At 40.4% G+C, this 23,551-nt stretch overlaps 1 protein-coding gene across 1 annotated transcript in view; it reads right to left on the reverse strand.

The window, feature by feature from the left end:
- EFR3A (EFR3 homolog A) overlaps positions 1-23,172 on the reverse strand; it is a 162,714-nt gene extending 139,542 nt beyond the window's left edge. The window contains exons 1-3 of the mRNA XM_065398651.1: positions 23,125-23,172; positions 10,646-10,698; positions 1,072-1,164 (exon numbers count right to left, since the gene is read on the reverse strand). Coding sequence (XP_065254723.1) covers positions 1,072-1,084 — 13 coding nt within the window. The 5' untranslated portion in view covers positions 1,085-1,164; positions 10,646-10,698; positions 23,125-23,172. The remainder of the gene's footprint in view (positions 1-1,071; positions 1,165-10,645; positions 10,699-23,124) is intronic.
- Between the last annotated feature and the right edge of the window lie 379 nt (positions 23,173-23,551).

Raw genomic sequence — 23,551 nt, forward strand, 5'->3', positions numbered from 1 at the left:
CCAAAGACCACAAAGACCCTTCACTCTTCCACCAACTGATGTGAGTTTTGGCTGTAACTGCCAGAGGAGTTATTAAATTTGATGATCTTATCCTTGCTTTAAGATCTAGTTTTTCCAATTACCAGCTTCCTTCAATTCCAGAATGAGTTTAGCAGCACATAGACTCATAGACTTTAAGGTCAGAAGGGACCAATATGGTCATCTAGTCTGACCTCCCGCATGATGCAGGCCACAAAAGCTGACCCACCCACAACAGAATCTTCCAGCCTGCGACCCCTGCCCTATGCTGCGGAGGAAGGCGAAAAACCTCCAGGGCCTCTGCCAATCTACCCTGGAGGAAAATTCCTTCCCGACCCCAAATATGGCGATCAGCAGTACCCCGAGCATACAGGCAAGATTCTACAGCCGGACCCTCATTTTACCCGCGATGGCACGTTAATGCCTAATTGACTAAAACCACGTTATCCCTTCAAACCATTCCCTCCATAAACTTATCAAGCCTAATCTTGAAGCCAGAAAGGTCTTTCGCCCCCACCGTTTCCCTTGGAAGGCTGTTCCAAAATTTCACCCCTCTGACGGTTAGAAACCTTCTTCTAATTTCAAGCCTAAACTTCCCCACTACCAGTTTATATCCATTCGTTCTCGTGTCCACATTACTACTGAGCTGAAATAATTCCTCTCCCTCCTTGGTATTAATCCCTTTGATATATTTAAAGAGAGCAATCATATCCCCCCTCAGCCTTCTATTCTCATTAACTCCTAGAAATGAGATTACACCATTTGAAAGCTGGAATTGAGGCATCCAATTAATTTCTATCCCTGATTATTCACAAAGTATCTGATCTTAAAGTGATCCCTGGTCCAAAAAGGGATTTTTGGTGACAGGCCAAAAAGTTTTCAGTGTATCAATCATTAATTGCTATCAGTCATCTCAGGCCAGTTCACTCTTAGTCTTTTGATACTATAACATGCATATAGTCACATGGCAAACAAAAATTAAACCAATTTATCTTTATATTTTTATGCAACATAAATCAGAACACTCGCATGTATAATCAGCATGAGTCTTACCCGTCCGTCCCATGATTCAGAAATCAGGATCAAATAATGCTGGACATGAAGATTAATCAACGACTGATACGAAAACCAGTTGCAAAGTAATTTCTGTAAACAAAAATAATAGGCTTTAACAAACTGGTAAGTTAATAAAATTTAGCAACCCTTTTATAAAATATTCACTGCAAATTTTTGATTTTGAACTTCAGTATGATTTTAGCCAATAGACGGGGGTTTTTTTCATTTTCTAAGCTATCAGAGGCATACATAACTTTTTAGTAGGTAATGAAAAGACATAAGGGCACTAATTAAATCAAATACTGAAAATGCAAAAAAATTGAGATAGCATTCATCAGTTATAAATTGCATAGATAATTTTAGATACAGAAGTTTCCATTGCTTCTAATTTGCACAGCCCCTTTCCTAATGTAGAACACTAGAAAATCATCAATAGCTAATTAGGAACTGCAAAATCCATGTGACAAAATGAAAGTCTTCATAGGAATATATTCTCTGCCTATCAAAGGTCCACCGTCTGCCAAGACCTATTTTGAATATGTACTTGTATAACCTACTAAAAGGTACAATATTCTGGACAGAGTCCTAATTGGGCAGTTGTAATTTGTTAGTTATTTTGTATTTTGCAGATTGTTTCATTATTATCTAGTGGACTTAACACTGTACAACTTTATTAAAATTGTTTAATGTTTTTATGTGTACACAGATATAAAGCAAAGTGCCCTTTCAATACTTACAATGAAATACTTTTATTTGGGAGATTTTAAAATAAAGCCATCACTGTAGTCAATCTTCTCCTAAAGCCTTGTATATTCAATTATTTTGTCATTTTGTATATTGAAACCTGCACTGTAATTGCATAAGCAAGAGGAAAACTTGAAAAACAGTGTTAGCAACAGGGATAGCTCAGTGGTTTGAGCATTAGCCTGTTAAACCCAGGGTTGTGGTTGTGGGTTCAATCCTTGAGGGGGCCATTTAGGGATTTGGGGCAAAAATCTGTCTGGGGATTGGTCCTGCTTTGAGCAGGGGGTTGGACTAGATGACCTCCTGAGGTCCCTTCCAACCCTGATATTCTATGAAACAAAAAAATCAATAAAAGGTTTGTAAAAGCAGACAGGTAAAGAAGTGTGTTTCAAGAAATTACTAACGTAAATCCTTCTTTGTCAACTATTTCAAGGAAAAATTACAATCTATGTGAAGATTCCTTTTCTAGTATCCACAATCAGGGAAGTTTTGTTCTGCAGTGTTTTAATACTACTCTATTAAATACTTCATATGAAGCACAATTTTACATGAGTAATTTGAAGATTCTCTACACAAGTGAGAAGTATAAGCACTTTGAACAAAACATTTGTATTAATATATTTTTTTCCACTGAGTAACTCAAATAAATTTTTATTTGAAAGGAACTCTTAAAGAATGGCTTTTATTTATAATCTGATCGGCGTATTCATCAATTTGATATGCAAAATGAAAAATGGGTTCATAGCTTATCTGGCAACTGAAGCACGGGTCGCAGCTCCATAGTTATGGCTGAATTGAATTTTGCACTTAGACTATAGAGGAGGACGGTCAGGACACTCATAATTGGGGAACTTGCCTTCAAAAACAACAACCAATCACCACCCTTCCTCTGCAGCTAACTGACATGCTACCATTCTATTGGTCTGATGAGTCAGTGATGAGAGAAGACTGGACTCAAGAATTCTCCTTAATAAATAATTTTGGCCCCAATTGTCATTGCTCCTTAAAGTTTCTGTGGCTGCATACTACCTTGGGCATCAAGGCATGGCTGCCTAGGCTTCACTGTGCACTGAAGTAGCTGAGGCAAGGATGCAGAGAAACTGAGCACCAGTTCTCCCCACGGTGCTGCTTTCTGTTGTTGAAGGCAATGAGGAAGACAGTGAGGGAGAAGTTCAGAGAGAGAAAGAATGGGAATGCAAGGGAACAGGGGGAAACAAGGGGTGTTGGGCCTAGGGTAAAGAAGGTATGTGCATGGGGAAGGAGGCTATAATAGGCAGATGGGCTTTATGCAAATAGGGAGTCTGGAGTGAGAGGCAAAGAAAAGAATCCAGGCCAGAGGCTAGACCCTTACAACCCACCTACAAGCTTCAGGTTTGGGTCAGGTATGAAAATGACTCACTCTTGAGCTTGGGTTGGGCTTTAAAATTAGGTCCAAGCAGACCTTCTCCTCCTGTTCCTGCCTCATCATCCAGTGGAATAAAGTTGAAAGGCTTCCCATGGCACTTATAAACATTGATTCCTTCACCATCCCAGAATCCTGACTGCTGCACAGCCTTCTCTCTCCAATACAACCCTCTCCTTCTACAACCTCTTTCTTTTTTGTTAAACACTGTTACAAAGCACTGTATTTAAGTCTTTATCTTGGCTATTCAAGATACAGTGAGGGTTTCAACAATACAACACAGAATACAAAATGACAAACATTTAAAAATATATAAGGTTATAGGAAAACATTGTCTATTACGGTGGTCACATAACTATATTTCATAGGAGAAATGTTTTTTAAAAAACTCAGTTCCTTTTTCACTGGGAATGCTGCTTTCATTTATTTATGGACTAATGCGATTGCAAAGTCAAAGCAAATATAATCAAACTGGATTCCCACTCAGTATCAGGTATTTCCTCTTTGTACATACTGGAGTTCAATAGGCGTTTAAAATCATAATAAATTAATGTGAATGGAAGTTTTTCCATCTAATATTCTTGTTGGCTCTTTCAAGGAAATGTCTATCTTCTACTCTTTCCAGAGTATTCTATTTCCCTTGCTTCTTAAAGAATTACAAACTATTAGTTCTCTTTTACAATGTGGAGAAATATAGTTAATCATTTTGCTCAATTTGGGCTTGTTTATAGTAAATGCAATACTATCCATCACTCTTGGCCACAATCTGCAACAGTAGAATTCCCAGGACCACAAATTACGAATAAGCCCACTGAAATATTTTATTTCCACTGCAGTTTTGCAGACATTTAAATACAAATCAAATTTCGTTGTGTACCACTTACATGCTAACTGGCATAGATGTTTATTACTAGTTGTAGACTTGATTGTGTCCCTATTGTACCCACAAACAACCCTTTGAAATACAAAAGAGATTTTTTAGAAATGACCACTAATCTTCTCAAGTAACTCTGCCAGTAAATTTAGCATCTTTGTAGCAAGACAGAATGTGGGATTCATGTAATACTTTGTACTTTCATAATATCATGTAAAACTAAGAATACAGTTATAAATTAAAATATTAAGAAGGAGAAACCATTTCTTAAAAAAAAAAAAAATGTATATAATCTCATATATCCTGATGTTTCAACACTTTCATGGAACCCCCGTACACACTCCCAATTGGGGTGGGGTTAAAAAAAAAAAAAAAAAAAAAAAGGGTGGCACTGAACTATAAAGGCAATTTTGACAACATAAAGGCAACTTAAAAGATCCGTGATAGCAATGTATTCTGTACAATTTCTGCTAGTAATATTAAAAGAAAGTTGGTAAACTCATTGTTCAGTTGGTCATTAATTTATCATAATATTTTTAACACTCAAAACAATATTAGACTGAAAAGTTTTGCCATTAATAAGAAACAGAATATTAAGGAGAACAGAGGAAATTGTTCTCAATATTGTATGGGAAAGGAAGAGTTTGTATTTAAAGTTTTCAGCATCCGGTGCAATAGGTATTGACTCGGTAGACTTTGAAAACAATCTCTTCCCTGTAATCTCTCACTAATTTACTTGGAGTTTGGAATGATTGGAAGACCCAAGTGAAAACAGACTTAAAACCCCGACAGCATATAATACTATTTTTTAAACAAGTGTAATTTGTAATCTCAAGGAAGAGAACTCCTTCATTCCATTCAATCCACCTGCTATAAAGCAGACTTCGCTTTACACAAACTAAAAAAAAAAAAAAAAAAAAAACTTCAACATATCCTTTGGCTGAAGATAAAAGTAGTCATTACAGAATGCCAGAAACAGACACATCAGATTTGAGAAGTAGGAATGAAATTCTAAAATAGAAATAATTGAGGAAAACTAATCCAAGACTTTGGAATACTTCTGTAACGAGTGAACAATTTGAGTATTCTAAAGTTGGGCTTGTTCTACATTAAGCCTTGCTAATTCTCACATAATGAATACATATACCTGATAATTCTAATGATGAGTGGTCTCTTTCCAACTAAACAATTTAAACAGAACATTATAGTACTGTTTCCTATTATCACTACTGTAATTATTATTCTAATTAATACTATAGCCAGCTACACTTGTAAAAATAAAATGACTGACATTTTATGCATTATCTTGGTTTTCTTCATGTTTGCTTATTACCCTGCATACGCCAGAGACACACAATGGGCCTGCCAATTATTGTTGAGAATTCTTACTAGTTAACCACAAAAGGCATTATAAACATTCCCCCACAAAAAAGTATGAATGTACAGTTAAGACCGCTTAATTGTATTCCAATCAATTGAATCACTAAAAATCTAGAAAATCACCAGTTAAGATAACATTCACATCTACATCCATCTCAAGTCATGTGCCTTGCCCCCCAAGCACACAGCTCAGATTCCTCAGCTCCACAATGAACACACTGCTCACTCCAACCAGGATGGATAAACTGATTTTTTTTATTTAAAATCACAAATATCAGATTTTTATGTAATTTTTTTTAAAATTGTGCTTAAAGGTAAATTTAAAGTTTGTTAAGACCTAAATTTATTATTACAATTTAAATAAATATAAATATGCTGCATCGATGAACTCATCCTAAAATCTGAATGAATTGTGGACGTTTCTTTATATAACTAAAAAAGCATCAAGAAGAAAACATCTTTAATTTATGAGGTCCACTCAAACTTTATAAATATATCACATCATATACTGTATTAAGAAAGCACCTATATTGTTTTCAGTCTCTACAATGGAGCAATTTTATCCCCAAATTTAAGGACTTTCAATTTCTGTTGGGTAGAAAAGCTCTTCCATTAAATTACTTTTGGCAATGGTTTAGCCAGCAGGTGCAGAAAGGCTCTTCATTTGGATTAGCTCATTCAAAGTTAAGAAACCAACTGGGAATTGAAAAAGCAGGAAAGTTTGTTTTCCTATTCCAATCTATGAATGAAAACAGGTGGGAAAGGATGAGATCTACTAACCCTAACAATCTGAAGGACATGGGGCCAGATTTTCAATGGCATTTTATATTTTAGATGTGTGATTGATGCTTTAGGAAATCCCACGAGGCACCTAAGCAGGCTAGATGCCTAACTCCCACTGAATGTCAATTCATTTTATTTCAATGGGAGTTAGGTATCTACCTTGCTTAAGAAATCTTGAAAATCCCATTAGGCATCTATCTGCATTTCCAGGCACCTAAATACCCTCAAAAATCTGGCTCATGGTGACCAGAAACAATCCATCAATTCACCAACTGCAGATAATACTTCCTTTGCTTAATAAAGCAAAGTTTTAAATGCAAAACATGTTTTATTAAGAAAAAATGTTTATGTATACAGCACATAAGGTAGCTTTTTTTATCTAACAATTTAAAAATGTTGTTTTTGTACTTTTAATTGAATTCCAATTCCCATGCAAATGCAGCTTGATACGTCCAGAGTAAAAAATTATCTAGTAAGTAAAGCAGTCATTCACCATTTTAAACATAATAAAAATGTAAAAATTAAGTATCTGAATGTTCACACTATACAATTACTTACATAACCGTGCATAGTGTATCCTCCTGGTTAGCAAAAAGTAGTACCAAATTTAGTGTGAGGACTATATTTGGTTGCAAATGAACATGAGAATGAACCTCTCTTTAGGAAAATAACTAAAAAGTACAAACACAAAACAAGATTAAAATCAATTATTTATTTCAAGGTTTCCCACTTGATTTAAATAATTAAAAACTGATTTAAACTCACTCACTTAAATAAATTCATCTATGCTCCAACATATTACCAGTCAAAATGCACATTCAATTTCTCACAATTACATGTACTCAAATGCACAACGTGAATTTCAACCTCAGATAGATGACTACAGACCTGCCTAGTGGCAATGTGTTATTTGCACATGAATAACTATGAGGCTGAAGTCAATGTTTTGCAGCTGAGTATGACAACATGAATGAAGTTGTAACATTGAGAGGAGAAGTAGGCTGTAGTGGAGCACTGTTCTTGTGAGACTCCTATGGGACTTCTCTCTTTTGAGCCATACAAGGTTAGTCAGAGCAAAGTACCTCTAGGGTCGGAATTGAAGTTGAATGTGTATGGGGAGGCTTTAACAGATGGCCATCTGAAAGATGGAAATAATTTGAGGTTTCATAGCAACATACTACTTCATAACACAACTAGAAATACTGAGAGTTGGTTAGTAGGAATCCTGTGTGACACCTACAAAGAAGCTAAGTTACAGTGGTTTTATTTTCAGACTCAGAGGGGTTTTTTTCCACGGCATTAATCTCGTGGTATATTGAGTGCACTGCACCCAGAAGTTTCTAGTTTGAGATAACTGGAGCTTTAAGCTCAAGGTAGCCCATCGGGAAGGATGGGTTGGAGACTGGGTGCTGCTGAAGCTCAAGCTAGTAATGCAGGGAGGACACAGCTTTAGAGAGTAAAAAGCTTGAGTTATGTCTCCCAATAAGCTGGTAAAGAATACTACAAGCACATAAGAACGATAATATAGTATGCAAAATGTAAAGTAAGATGAATCCAGACACATCCCCAGTACACAACTTAAAGGGTGGGAGAGTGTGAAACGGTGGTGTCAGGATAACACCAGTGTCTCCTTAAAAAAAAAGGAAAACACCTATGTCAGAGGTAGGGAAAGATGAGTACAACAACTATTAGCAAGCTTGTTCAAAGGCTTGCAAAAACCCATCTTCAAACTCATCTGTTCACACCTAATATCCTATATTCTTTACAATCTGATCCAATTCCTTTCCAATTAGAAATAATTTATTACATGAAAAAAATTAAGACAGTCTATTTACCTTGGCTCCTTGTTCAAATGTACTAATATTACAGGTGTAGCTGTCAGGTTACATTCCCTCCCGCACCACTTGGTTACATATTGTACAAATTTTAGTTTTTGCTATTTATTTCCTGTACATTAGTACTGAATATCCCACTGCTCCTATCTCCAGATTTCTTTGCTGACTGGTTCTGGTTCTGCGCAAGAGCTACCCCTGCAACTCTAAAGTCATCCACAAGTCAGAATCTCTTAATTTACACCAAGCAACCGTTTCATAAAGACAGATATGAAACACATATGGCTGGTCCGAAGAGGATTTTTTTTCACCGGGGACGGGTGCGGGGGTAGAAGGGGTAAGTTTAGTTGGTCAAAAAAATCCCTGACAATTATAAAAAGATCTGAGGGGTTATAAATATAGCATCAAGCATCACTGCTTAAAGACAGAAAGATGTTTCACCGTTTTTACAGAAGTACTGCCCAAGAAGTTTAAAAACCTTTGCTCTTGATTAAACACCCATATACCTCTTGTGTGATCAATTCTCTATATGTCTAATCTATTGATTTATTATTCAAAGCGAGCAGGCTGAAATTCAACATCAGCAACCTTGACACATTCACTATACAGGTCTTCTTCCTCACTTGTCTTCCCCATGAATCACCATTCTTTTGCACTGCTTAAAGAAGCTACAAGCTTCCTTCCCATTTTTGGATCTTAATGGCTATGTCTTGTTTCTATTGTCTATGTACTACTAAAAAAGAAAGTTATGTTGAAGAGGTACCTAATCGCAGACAAGCATATGCATTCCAGTTTTAGTCATAAAGGACCATCAAGAGAATTAGTGCTATTAATCTCAACAGTTCATTACAGACCACACAGCCATTTAGCAGAACAATTCTACTTTCTTAAATATACTTTTAGGAATTCAGTACAAATGTTCACACTGAATTCAAACCTAATATAGAATAAAATTTAGTAATTGAATTGTTAACTCCCCTTCAATATAAAACAAAACCCACCTCTACTCCCAATTTCTCTCTACCGCATCCCATTCTCTCCTAAAAGCCAAATCACATACTCTCTCTCAACCCTTGTGTTCTGATTCAATAATACAAGTGCCAAAAAAGGAGTAGCATTTTTATTATGTCATGACCACCACTCAGTTTGCCAGACCTGGGGAAAATATTTCTGATAAAGAGAGAAAAAATTAAATTTACATTTCTTCTAGTAAGCTATTTCTCTTGACATCTTCACTGAAGCATTCTCTATAAAAAAGAAATAAGAACACCCTATGCCAGCAACCTCAAAAGTGAATTCAACTATCATTTAATATCCATTTTGGCAACATGCAAGCTATTAACATCGTTGACATACATCACCTGCTCTGCATTCTACATAACATGTTCTCTTTACAAGAGCTGTCCCTATATTTAAATGAAGGAGATTGTTCCATTTCTGTATTCCGTGATGCACAAAAAAAAAAAAGCAAAAATATTTATAGAAAGGTATTTCATAATCATGAGGGACCAAACAGCACCAAACATCCAAATGCAGCTTCAGCTACAGAACAGCAATTAAAAAAAATGTGACACTGTAATACAACAAAATACCTCAAAAATATTTTACAGTAAGTAGCAAGTAGTAACTAAAGAGCAAAATACCCAAACAGATTTAGCACCTAACATAGCAGATAATTTGTGTTTTAGGTCACTTATCTCAGAAATCCCTGTATCAAAATATGTTAATGTTTCTAGATCAATCCAGACATTTGTAAAATCCATATTCAAAACAGTATATCTATATTTCCAACAATCCTGATTTTTGTTGTTGAAGACTCTCACCTAGTCATTATGAAAGAGAAATTCACTTCTTATAAAGACTACTTTTTGGGGGGGGGGGCGCCACGGGGGGAGATAAGTTACTTACTTTAGTTGGTATTAATTGTGTGGTGGGTTCATTTTCTTCCCCAGCCTGAAGCTTTTATATACATGACGTTTTACTTCCTCAAGATACATGATCTTTTTGAGTCTTAAAGATGCTTCTGTCAAAATGTTAGCTGTATTTTTATATGTTAAGTATTAGACCTATCATTTTATAAGTTAACTATTAGTTCTATTTACTATACAGTATTACTTACTATTTTAAAATACTATGTGGGTAGGATTGCACTGGAGTACCACAGGCTTCTTTGGTAACTTTGTTTTGCCCCACCACATACTTTCTAAAATAACATACTTTAAGTCACATACTAAATTCACCATAATTTTATGATTAACAATTTTACAACTCTGAAGATTTTATGATCACTGAGCAGTTAACAAGAAGTCACCAACTTTATATATGAGATTTCATTTTTAAAATGTTCTCAATAACAGATATGTATTGGTACATCAATGTATGGCCAATCACATGGTCTTGAGCAAATCAAATTCCATTTTAAACTAAAAAGATAATACCTGCATTATTAGTTCCTTATTTCATTTGGGTTCCCCCTACACCAATTAAGCAATATTTAATACACAACATGATATCCTTAAATGTTTTTTCAAGATAACTAAAGGTTGTAATACTTACTATCAGGCATTGTTAGCCAGGAATTTGTCTTCAGTTTTGCAAGATGAAATAAGCTATAAGAAAATAAAAATATAATTTGAGTAAGAAGTCAAGACATTATGTACATTGGTTTAATACATTAATTTCAAATGCAAAACATGCTGATAAACTTTTTTCCTTATGTATACAGCAGATATAAGGCAGTTTTATATGACCAAAATTTTTTTTTACAAAGCCATTTTTGTGCGTTTAATTGAATTCCAATTTCCATCCAATTGCAGCTTGACAATTCACAAGTAAAAAAACCATGTAATAATAAAATAAATAATAATAATAATTCATCATTTTCTAACATCATAAAAAACAAAAATTAGTAATCTGACTACATGAATGTTGAGTTATATTAATTTTTAGATGTAGAGATACAGTATCCTCTGGTTAGCAAAAAGTAGTATCAAATTTAATAAAAGTACATTTAGTTGCAAATCAACGTTTTAATGGTTATAACAACCAACGAGAATGAACCTCTCAAAGATAACTAAAGAGTAATATACAAAATATGATTAAAATCAATTATTTAAATCAAGGTTTAATGCTTGCTTAATCAATCTACCTTGTTTGAAAAGTATGCCTCTCCACAAGGACAAAGTTACAGCTTTTATTTTTATTTTTTGTGGAAGGAGAAAGCTTGTGTATTGTGGGTGGTGCATGTTTGTATAATGAAGATAAATTAATGACTGCTGGTTGAAAATTTGATTCAGGGATTACAGAGAACAGATATTTTCTGGCTTCATTAAGGGTGCATTTGTAGTACACATAATTAAGCAGCCTTAACAAGGTTTTAATTAAAAGAGCCTGATGTTTGAGTGTTGAATTTTTGACAACTGCAACGAATGGGGATACAGTACACTTTGCCAGTGAAACATTATAGGTAGAAGGTAGAGACAAATATAATTATGGCCAGACACTTCCTATTATAAGACCCTGTTTTCGAAAGCTTATAAAATTTACCAAACCTCAATTGTTCAGGCTGAAGTTTTTCATACCAGATGTGTGCCTAATGCTGAATTTTTAGGAAATTTTCTGCTAAAACAGTTTAACTGTTTCTGAGAACAAGCTTAGGATAGACACATTTTGCCCACATAAAAAAATTCTTACAACCTTTTCATTGAGAAGTTCCACCCCCATGCTTTAGAACAGGCAGTGGAAATCTGAAGAGTCACCTTGGTGTGAGGAGTGTGCCTTTTCTCCCAAGTCCACAGGGATAGGAAAGCTGCCAAGAGGAACCAGCCAGAAACAATGACTGGACTTTCTCTGTGATGACTGGCTATGTGCTCCAAACCTCCCCCTTCCTCAGTCTCTTCATTTTATGTCACTACAGTTGCCAGCTTTATAACTGCACAAAACCAAACACCCTGCCCTGCCCCTTCTCTGAGGCCCTGCCCCCACTTGCTCCATTCCCCCCTCCCCCCGTCGCTTGCTCTTCCCCACCCTCACTCACTTTCACCAGCTTTTTTTAGTAAGGCAGTAAATTGGGGTGCAGGAGGGGTTATGGGCTCTGGGTGCAGGCTCTGGGTAGGGCCAGAAATAAAGGGTTCAGGGTGCGGGAGAGGGCTCCGGGCTGACGGGGGGGTGGAGGACTCCAGCTGGGGGTGCGGGATCTGGGGTGGGACTGGGGATAAGGGGTTTGGGGTGGAGGAGAGGGCTCTGGGCTCACCTCAGTCCCTGGAAAAATCATGGAGCAGGTCCTCAAGGAATCAATTCTGAAGCACTTAGAGGAAAGTGATCAGGAACAGTCAGCATGAATTCACCAAGGGCAAGTCATGCCTGACTAACCTAATTGCCTTCTATGAGGAGATAACTGGCTCTGTGGATGAGGAGAAAACAGTGGACGTGTTATTCCTTGACTTTAGCAAAGCTTTTGATACGGGCTCCCACAGTATTCTTGCCGGCAAGTTGAAGAAGTATGGGCTGGATGAATGGACTATAAGGTGGATAGAAAGCTGGCTAGATCGTCGGGCTCAACGGGTAGTGATCAATGGCTCCATGTCTAGTTGGCAACCGGTATCAAGCGGAGTGCCCCAAGGGTCGATCCTGGGGCCAGTTTTGTTCAATATCTTCATTAACAATCCAGAGGATGGCGTGGACTGCACCCTCAGCAAGTTTGCAGATGACACTAAACTGGGAGGAGTGGTAGATACACTGGAGGGTAGGGATACGATACAGAGGGACCTAGACAAATTAGAAGATTGGGCCAAAAGAAATCTGATGAGGTTCAACAAGGACAAGTGCAGAGTCCTGCACTTAGGATGGAAGAATCCCATGCACTGCTACAGACTAGGAACTGAATGGCTAGGCAGCAGTTCTGCAGAAAAGGACCTAGGGGTTACAGTGGACGAGAAGCTGGATAAGAGTCAACAGTGTGCCCTTGTGCCAAGAAGGCAAACGGCATTTTGGGATGTATAAGTAGGGGTATTGCCAGCAGATCGAGGCACATGATCATTCCCCTCTATTCGACATTGGTGAGGCCTCATCTGGAGTACTGTGTCCAGTTTTGGGCCCCACACTACAGGGAGGATGTGGAAAAATTGGAAAGAGTCCAGCGGAGGGCAACAAAAATGATTAGGGGGCTGGAGCACATGACTTATGAGGAGAGGCTGAGGGAACTGGGAATGTTTAGTCTGCAGAAGAGAAGAATGAGGGGGGATTTGATAGCTGCTTTCAACTACCTGAAAGGGGGTTCCAAAGAGGATAGATCTAGACTGTTCTCAGTGGTACCAGATGACAGAACAAGGAGTAATGGTCTCAAGTTGCAGTGGGGGAGATTTAGGTTGGATATTAGGAAAAACTTTTTCACTACGAGGGTGATGAAGCACTGGAATGGGTTACCTAGGGAGGTGGTGGAATCTCCTTCCTTAGAGGTTTTTAAGGTTAGGCTTGACAAAGCCCTGGCTGGGATGATTTAGTTGGGGATTGGTCCTGCTTTGAGCAGAGGGTTGGACTAGATGACCTCCTGAGGTCCCTTCCAACCCTGATATTCTGTGATTCTATGGAGATGAGGAGTTTGAGTGCGGGAGGGGACTCCAGGCGGGGGCAGGGTGTTGGGGGGGGTCCCCGGCAGCACTTACCACGGCTCCCAGGAAGCAGCCGCCAGGTCATTATGGTCCCTAGGTGTGTGGGCAGCCACGGAGGCTCCACACACTGCCCTCACGCCCGCAGGCACCTCCCCCGCAGCTCCCATTGGTTGCAGTTCCCAGTCAATGGGAGCTGCGGAGCTGGCACTCGGGGAGGGGGCAGCACATGGAGCCCGCTGGCCGCCCATGTGCCATGGGGCTGCAAGGACCTGATGGCCACTTCCAGGTGCTGTGCGGAGCTAGGGCAGGCAGGGATCCTGCCTTAGCCCTGGGCCCCCGCTGCACCACCGACCGGACTTTTAATGGCCCAGTCAGCAGTGCCAACCGGAGCAGTGCCACCCAGGGTCCCTTTTCGACTGGGTGTTCGAGTCAAAAACCGGACGCCTGAGAACCCTCCACTTACCCTCTTCTCCCCTTCTCTTCCCCCCTCCCCGCATCCTCCTTCCCTTCAATGTCCTTTCTCTCTGCCCTTTAGCTTATCCCCTCCTAACTAAACCCACCAGAGAGAGAAAATAAAATTGTGGAACTAACATATTTGTTGCCACCAGACTGTACACTCTGCTTGCGTGTTGTATGCCTTCCCTGACCATCTGTCTGTCTTGTCTTTTTAGTCTGTAAGCATTTCAGGGAAAGGACCATTGTTTTGTTCTGTTTGTACAGCTCCTGGTGCTTTGTGGTACTGGCCCAAAACTAGGGCTCCTAGCACTCCAATAATAAAAATAATAAATAGTGGGCCCACATTTGACCAACTTGTAACCTTCTGAAACACTTATAAAGATTTGTTAGAGGCCAGCAACCAAATTCTCTGAAGATTCCATGTGCACCAGTAGTGCTGCATGCCGAAACAGCTCCCACATGCTACCCAGACCACACATCCACAATCCCCATGAAGCAACTGAGCCCGTTTCTTCCCAAGATTGCAGAGGCTGAGCAAAACTTTCCCTGCAGTTGCTGGGGGCTGCTGTAGCTCTGATTATCAGAACTGAGAGCACAGGAAAGCCTCCCTTCTCTCAGCAACTAACTTGCTGGAACCAACAGAAAGAGGCAGGGGTCCTATGGAAAAAATATTGAATATTTAATTAAAAGTTATATCCTAACACATACGCACATGGGACTGAATTAAGTTTGCACAGGCAACCTTAATTCTGGCATTTTTATCTTTGAGTGCTTGACTAAGCAACCTTAATATTCTTTTATTTTAGTTTTTTATGTCATTATTTATATACTGCTCCAGTGTGTACTAGGTGCTTTACATACATGCAAGACAGGTCTCCTGCCTCAAAGAGCTAATGTGTAACAAATGCAGTGTGAACTTTAGGTACTCAGCACTTTGGTGAGGGGGAGGGAGGCTGAAAGGCATTTGCCAAGCCATGGCAAAACATGATTGAGATTTACATCAACTCCCCAGCTGACGAGGCAGAGAATGGCCTAAAGTTCAACAATCTGCATCCTGCCTACAGTCACCAGGCACCTAGCTGGCAGCCATAAACAACCTTCCAGAATCCCCATCACGAAACTGGCCAGCTTTCCCTGTTCATTGATGGACAAGGTCCTGAATAGATGGAAAACATTATGCCACTGACAACTGTCCAGAGCTATGTGACATGGCAAATCACAAGGCTGAAGACCCAGGGAAATATGAAAGGCCATTCCGAAGTTAGAGTGGATGTGCTGTTGGACCTGATATTCCCCCAGACTTGCTCAAAGATGCTTTGGAAGCAGTGAGCATCAGCCTGCAACAAATACTGTATTCTTCAAAGTGTGGGCATCTGGCAAAGTATCAACAGAATGGAATAATCATATCATAGTATCTCTGTACAAGGACAAAGGATCTCACACTGAGTATGGGAACTTCAGGACAATTTCATTGTTTTCAGTCCCTTGAAAGGTATTTGCTCATGTTCTGCTTGGTAAGATGCAGATGCTCCTTGACAGAGGTCAACAATGGACAGTCTTTACCCTCTAGCTGATCTGTACCAAGAATTTAACCTCCCACTTCACATGGCATATATCGACATCAAGGCGGCTTTTGATTTAGTCAACACTAAACTGATTTAGGTTAACACTTTCACTCTCACTAAAAGAAGCTGGTGCCCCAGATATTCTGATAAAACTGATGCATGGGTCTTCACCCCTGTGTGAAAGTCATGCTGGTTAACAGCTTTCGCTGGATTTCTACACAACTTTGGGTGTGCGACAGAGATGCACTCTCACCCTGGCACTTTCCTAATATCCAGTCGATAGCTTGACAGACTTACTGCTCTCCTATCAGAATCAACATTAGTTAAGAAACGTTCACCAACCAACACTACACTGATGAAGTAGCCTTGCTTGGGGAGAAGTCAGAGAATTTCAGTCCCACCCTCCAAGATTTCCGGGAGGCTACCCACACTATGGGGTTGAACGTCACATGCCAGAAAACCAAGGTCCAGAACCTTGGAGCTGGGCCACCACAATACCTGGTGAAGATGTGGTTCAAAACTATCACCTACCTAGGCTGAAAGCAAAGTTCAGATGGTCAAAGCAAACCAGACATTCGCTGACAAAGACATCTTGTCACTTCCTGCATGAAGTTCACATCTCACTTACAGATGCAAAAACATCTTCAAGCTGAGACAAAGTTCTGGATCAATCAAACCCGTGTACTACCTATACTGATGTATGGATTAGAAACCTGGACTCTAATTATAGGCAGCTTTTTGAATGGCTAGAGGCTTTCCATATGCGCTGTCAACACTGAATCCTGAACATAAAGTGATTTGACTTATGCGAAACATTATAATCTTGCTGAGAGATGCCTTCTTTCAATCGCTCATTATATTCAAAAGTGGCATTGTATGCTCTTCAGTCATGTTGTCAAATTGGACAAAAAACACCCCAGCACACCATGCTCTCAAATTCCCCACTGATGCATGAAGGGGTGCACATCCTGACCCTACCTGGCACCGCCCACTGGGCCACCACAGAGATCTTTAGATCCTCAGGATTGAGCTAGAACTGGGAACTTTCCTACACAATGCCTGGTCACAAATCTGAAGAACTGTGCCATACTGAGAGGTCAGTAGAGGTGGTTTTGGAATAAACTGATAAATTAAACAGCAGTAAGTCACCAGGACCAGATGGTATTCCCCTAAGAGTTCTGAAGGAACTCAAATATGAAAGTGCACAACTACTAAATGTGGTGTGTAACTTATTGCTTAAATCAGCATCTGTATCAGATGACTGGAAGATAGCTAACGTAACATGATTTTTAAAAGACACTAATGAGACTATACTTCCAATTACAGGCCAGTAAGCCTATCTTCTGTATCAGGCAAACTGGTTGAAAATATAGTAAAGAACAGAATTATCAGACACACAGATCAAACGGATATGTTGAGGAAGAGTTAACCCGGCTTTTGTGAAGGGAAATCATGCCTCACCAATCTACTAGAATTCTTGGAGAGTGTCCACAAGCATGTGGACAAAGGTGATCGATCCAGTCAATATAGTATACCTGAACTTTCAGAAAGCCTTGACAAGGTCCCTCAACAAAGGCTCTTAAGCAAAATAAGAAATAATGGAATAAGAGAGAAGGTCCTTTCACGGATCAGTAACTGGTTAAAAGATAGTAAATAAAGGTAGGAATAAATGGTCAGTTTTCACAGTGGAGTTAGGTAAATAGCCGGGTCCTCCAAGGATCTGTACTGGGACCAGTGCTATTCATCATAATCATAAATGATCTGGAAAAAGGGGTAAACAGTGAGGTGGCTAAGTCTGCACACGATACAAAATGATTTAAAATCATTAATTCCAAAGCTGACTGGGAAGAGTTAGAAAGGGATCTCCCAAAACTGAGTGACTGGGCAACAAAATGGCAGATGAAATGCAATGATGCTAAGTGCAAAGTAATGCACATTGGAAAACATAATCCCAACTATACATACAAAATGATGGGGTCTAAATTAGCTGTTACTACTCAAGAAAGATCTTGGAGTCGTTGTGGATAGTTCTCAACTTGCAGCAGCAGTCAAAAAAGCTAAGAATGTCAGGAACCATTAGGAAAGGGTTAGACAATAATACTGAAAATATCATAATGGCACTATCTATACCCATGGTATGCCCACACCTTGAATACTGCATGCAATTCTGGTCACCCCATCTCAAAAAAAAAAAAAAAAAAAAAAAAAAAAGCATTAGAAACGGAAAAGGTACAGAGAAGGGCAACAAAAATGACTAAGGGTATGGAACAGCTTCCATATGAGGAGAGATTAAAAAGCCTGGGACTATTCATCTTGGAAGAGAGACAATTAAGGGGTGATATGCTAGAGGTCTATAAAATCATGAATGGTGTGGAGAAAGTGAATAAGTAAGTATTATTTACCCTGTCATATAACACAAGAACCAGGGGTCACCCAATGAAATTATGGGCAGCAGATTTATCACAAACATAAAGAAGTACTTCTTCACATAGCACGCAGTCAACCTGTGGAATTCATTGTCAGGGGACGTTGTGAAGGCCAAAAGTATAACTAGATTAAAAAAAAAAAAAATACATATGTTCCCTGAACATAGGTCCATCAATAGCTATTAGACAACATGGTCAGAGACACAACTCCACATTCTGGGTGTCCCTAAGCCTCTGATTGCCAGAAGCTGGGATTGGACCACACAATAACTATCCTGTTCTGTCCATTTCCTCTGAAGCACCTGGCACTGGTATTTGCCAAAAGACAGGATACTGGGCTAGATGGACCATTAGTCTTATCCAGATTGTCATTCTTACACATGACACCATCAACCTATTCACTCTGGCTAACGCAACAGTCCTCAGTAGACTATGCGTGTTTGATGATTATGATGTGTGAAGTGTATATGCTTTCAGTTTTAAGCAAAGAGCTTTAGGGCACGTCTATACAGCAAACAAAAAACCCACACCTCACGGCTGGCCCATGCCAACTGACTCGGGCTAGCGGGGCTCAGGCTGCGGGGCTGTTTCATTTCTCTGTAGACTTCCAGGCTCAGGCTGAAACCCAAGCTCTGGGACTCCCCACCTTGCAGAGTCCTAGAGCCCGGGCCCCAGCCCAGCCATCTACACAGCGGTGAAACAGCCCCACAGCCCTGGTCGGTCAGCTGGCACGAGTCTGAGTTGGCTGGCACAAGCCAGCCGCGGCTGTCTAGTTGCTGTGTAGACATATCCTTAGAGCTATGGCTCTGTCAGAATGCTGTTCTAGTCTGACAAGTGACTAAAATTGGTATGTGAGTTAGAAAGAGCACAGCTTTACTGTCAGATCCCAGGCTGAATTTGAAGGACAGGCAGTTAGAAAAGCCATTCTTTAACTTTTAACCACACCAAATTTGATATAAATCCACAATACCATTTATTTTTGTAGACTTTTTCATTATGCATAGTGAAGAACATATATCATTTAATATTCCAATCAATTAATATTATTGTCTGTGCTGGCAGACCCCATCCACCTGAAAATAGCTGCTACACAAACTCTAGAAAGCCACAAACACTGACTTTGTTACAGTCCAAAGTCTTTTGAGCAGCATGCCCTGGAAGACCAAAAGAGCTCTGCAGCAGGTTAGTGCGAGGTGGGCTCTTACAAGCTAAAAATGTCACATACCATATTCCACAATTCCAGATTCAATCTCCCCTCCTGTTGCCATGCATTCCAGGAGAATTACTACAGCCTTTGGGCTGAAGTAAATCAATCAGTGCAATGCCCAGTAATTATAGCTCTAGGCTCAGCCTCCAATCAGCCAACTAGAAATTGCTATGTCAATTTGAAATGTGTGTGTGATGGTCGGGAGGAATAGTAATACTTCCTTCCTTCTTTTCCTGTCCTTAACCAACTAGTCTATTTGATCCCACAACAAAGTCACAATCCTGAGTCTGCGGGAGGAAATATAGCATTGTGATTGAGGTACAGGAACGGCAGGCAGGAGATCTGTATTTTTATTAACAGCTCTTTCACAAGCCTTGTGAGACACTAATTTTGGATTTCCCAACTTGGGATTTCTAGGGTTCTTTTTCAGAACGTATGAACAGCCCCTAAGTCCAAATAAAGATCGTGATATAGGTGCTCAGTACCTCTGAAAAATTAGGCACTAGGCAGCTCAGGTTGGGTACCCAAGAACTGAAGCATTCAAAATTACTGTTCACTTGTACATTTTGCCTTTCACCTCTGTTCAAGTTCCCCATCAGCAATATTGAGATAATGTGTCACCCAGGGGTATTTGTGAGGCTAAATGTATTTTTTTGTAAAGCAGACAGAGATCCTCAATAGGTACTACTGATGTATATGTACAAATATTATGACACTGTTGCCATGGAAACTACCACAAATTCAGCCTTTATATGCTGCAGAATCAATTCAAAAGAAAACTGATTGAAAAGGAACAAGCCCATTTTTAAACAAATCTTCAATAATTATGAAACACGGCAAGAAAATGTATGAAACAAGTGGGTAAAAAGGAAAGTTTTCCCCATGTAGTTGACAGTCACAAAGCTAACATGCTCATCCACAAAAAAAGAAGCCTAAAAGTGCCATAGTACTGGCAATCATCTTATTTCACCCTGATATGATGCTCCTAAGCTACTCAGTATGCCAGCCATCAGTTTCCATTTCTCTCAGAAAGGCCCATCTCTGAAAGTGCCACCTCAGAATTTAGCTATCAGCATAAAATAGTAGAGAAGCAACATATTAAAATAAAATCAACTGAAAGCACTGATAAAAATACCATTTATATATTTTAATCACATAAAAATGATATAAATTGATTAGAGGGAAACCACACATTTTGGAACAAAATATGCTACTGGAATTGCTTAAGATTCTTTGAACAGCTGTCATCTACTAACTTTTGCTTTCTATGCTAAACTATGATAATCCTATTCATAGACATTTTTATTTAAACCCCCCTATCATTAGCCATTTTAGTGATGTCGAAATACAATGTTATATGGCACAAAATTCATGAAACAGTTTATTTTCATTTCCTTTAAAGCTTATGGAGCCAGAACAATGGCAGTATATTTCCTTAACAGGTCTCTGATAAACCAACCAATCTGAAAGTCACCAGTGTTACTAATGTGGGCATCTACTAGCACCCACTGCAGTTAGGAACGTAAACAATTTCCTTCATAGAGTCACAGAAATTCAGGGCTGCAAGGAACCTTAAGTGGTCATCTATACCATCTCCGACAGGTCTTTATATAACCTGTTCTTAAAAACCTCCAATGCCAGGGATTATACAACCTAACATGGTAATCTAGTCCTATAGTTAGAAAGTTTTCTTCATAGTTAGCCCACTACAAACAAGTAACTGATTGTGAGATTCTTCAGTATTTTATCTCAGCCCCAAGAGATTTTCTCCACTCCCCCACCCTTGGAGCGAAGTCTGTATTTGAGTGGGGAAAATGGTGTGGAGAAAGTGAATAGAGAAGCGCTATTTACCCCTTCATGTAACACAAAAACCCGCTGCCTATTAATGTCACTGGGTGATTCCTGGTCCAAAACAAACATAAGGAAGTACTTCTTCACACAACACACAGATCACCTGTGGAACTCATTGCCAGAGGATGTTATGAAGGCCAAATCTATAAAAAAAAAAGAATTAGATGAGCTCATGGGGGATAGGTCCAAGAATGGCTATTAGCCAAGATGGTCAGGGACACACCCGATGCTCTGGATGTCCCTAAACCTCTAACTGCCAGAAGCTGGGACTGGACCACAGGGGATCACACAATTACCCTACTTTGTCCATTCCCTGTTCATTCATTCATTCCATTGAATGAACCTGGCACTTACCACTGTCAGAAGACAGGATACTCTGCTAGATAGACCATTGGTCTGACCCAGCATGGCTATTCTTATGTTCTTAGTGATTCCATTTTATTAGACCTGAAGCGGAAGGTACACTAGCATAGGAGAAAGAGAAAGAGAGCAGAGGAGAAAATGGGGAAGGAAGTTTAACATCTTCCAATATTATACTATTTGAAACTAGAAATCAATCACTGCTTTTAAATGCTATCTTATTTGCAAATTAATTACCTTCAGTTCCCACTTTTAACACTGTTTTTTTCTGAATGAGCAATCACAGACCTACCAACTCACTCATTTTGGCAGATTTTAGAGTGTCTTTTCCTCCTTTGAAGGATTTAATAGTGTGTTTCAAAAGCAATTTAAAGTCTCACTCAGTGAAGTTCTCCCAGTATAATGGCCCTACAATCAGTATTTTAATCCCCCACATTTGTAATTTCTCAGTGGTAATTTTATGTAAACATTTTAGTGCCTATTTACAGAGTCTTTCAACAGACCATCATACCATAAACAAATTCCCCTCAAAGGTCAAGTTTAGTCTCTATAATACACCAACGCCAGAGAGATAGATGGAAAGCTATCACATAGTTACTGATAGTAACAAAATTGTGTAACTTTCATTTAACACTACACAGGTCAGATCTGCATGGTCACACCTCACTGTCATGTGTTGCCATGACACAATCATCATAAGAGTGTCAGACAAGCAAATGACATTTGTTAGCATTAAATGGATTCACTGAACATTCACAGCTTGACAGCATGCTACAATATTTGTATCATGGTGTTTTGTCAATACTACACAAGACAGATCTACATTTATACCATATCAGGATATCACACACACAAAAAAAAAACCCAGAGAACCTCCTGATCACAGACCTGCATCCAGACACTACAGTACCAAGGGACATAGTGGTGTCACAGGCCTATTTGATCATACTAGTAGAGCCAGTGTAAACATCACAACATAGTATCTGGGTGCTGTTGCGTGATGAGTTTGCTGCCCCTTTCCACCGCAGCGCCCGGGGGTCGGTCACTCGCTGTGGACACTGACGTGGGGAAGCCACAGCACGACTTGGGAGGACGGCTAGCAGCCAGGACAAACTTTACAACGCAGCCCCACACCGGTGTTTGGTGACACCTCGAGCGCTCTGCGATGTGATTTCACGCCAAGTGACTTCCCAGCCCCGCAGAGCGCCGTGCACGGCTTGCGGACACTACGCGAAGGTTAGGTGGGTGCCCCAGGGTGCGCAGGGCGCGGTGCACCAGGAGCTCGGGAACTGCGGGGCGGGGGATCAGGCATGAGGATACAGGCTCGGGGGGGAGGGGGTGCCTCATGGCTCCCCACACGCTATTCACCCCCTTCCCCCCGGTTCCCAACAGGGAACCCGCCTCACACCGCCCGCCTGCCGGCACCGTTCGCGAAGTGCCCCAGCCTCCGTGCGGAGCCACAACCCCGACCGCCTTAGCCTCGCTTCGCTGCTGCCGCCTTTCGCCTCAGCCCGGCCCTCGCAACCCTCCGCCCCACGCTTCATCTCCCTCGCAGACTCACCTCAGCCACTACTCCTCTTCCTCGGATTAGCCGCAGCCATTTTGCCCCCCTATTAAGCCTGCCGCTACGCTGGCGCGCGGAGCACTGTGGGAGTGGTAGTTCTTTGGGGGAGGGCTCCTCCCCTTCCGGGATCACTGTCGCGGCCCAGTCTCCTAATTACCCCGCGAGGCGCGACCCCTGGCACAGAGGCTGCCTAACCCCAGGCGCAGCCCTGCCGCCGTTGAGGGTCCCTGGGGGAAACCGGGTGGGCAGGGCAGCTCAGGGCTACAAATCCCAGCATGCTGTGCGAAGGATACACGGAATTCTCCGCCGCCGGCCTTGTCCCCGCCCCGCCCCTATTTTGGCCCCGCCCATTTCCGAGCACAGCTGTGGCCCCCTCCCCTCCGTCCCCTTTTGCGTCTAACGGCTCCTGGGGAGGTGCGGGGCG

The sequence above is a fragment of the Emys orbicularis genome, chromosome 2 (genome assembly GCF_028017835.1).
Source record: "Emys orbicularis isolate rEmyOrb1 chromosome 2, rEmyOrb1.hap1, whole genome shotgun sequence".
NCBI classification, from domain to species: Eukaryota; Metazoa; Chordata; order Testudines; family Emydidae; genus Emys; species Emys orbicularis.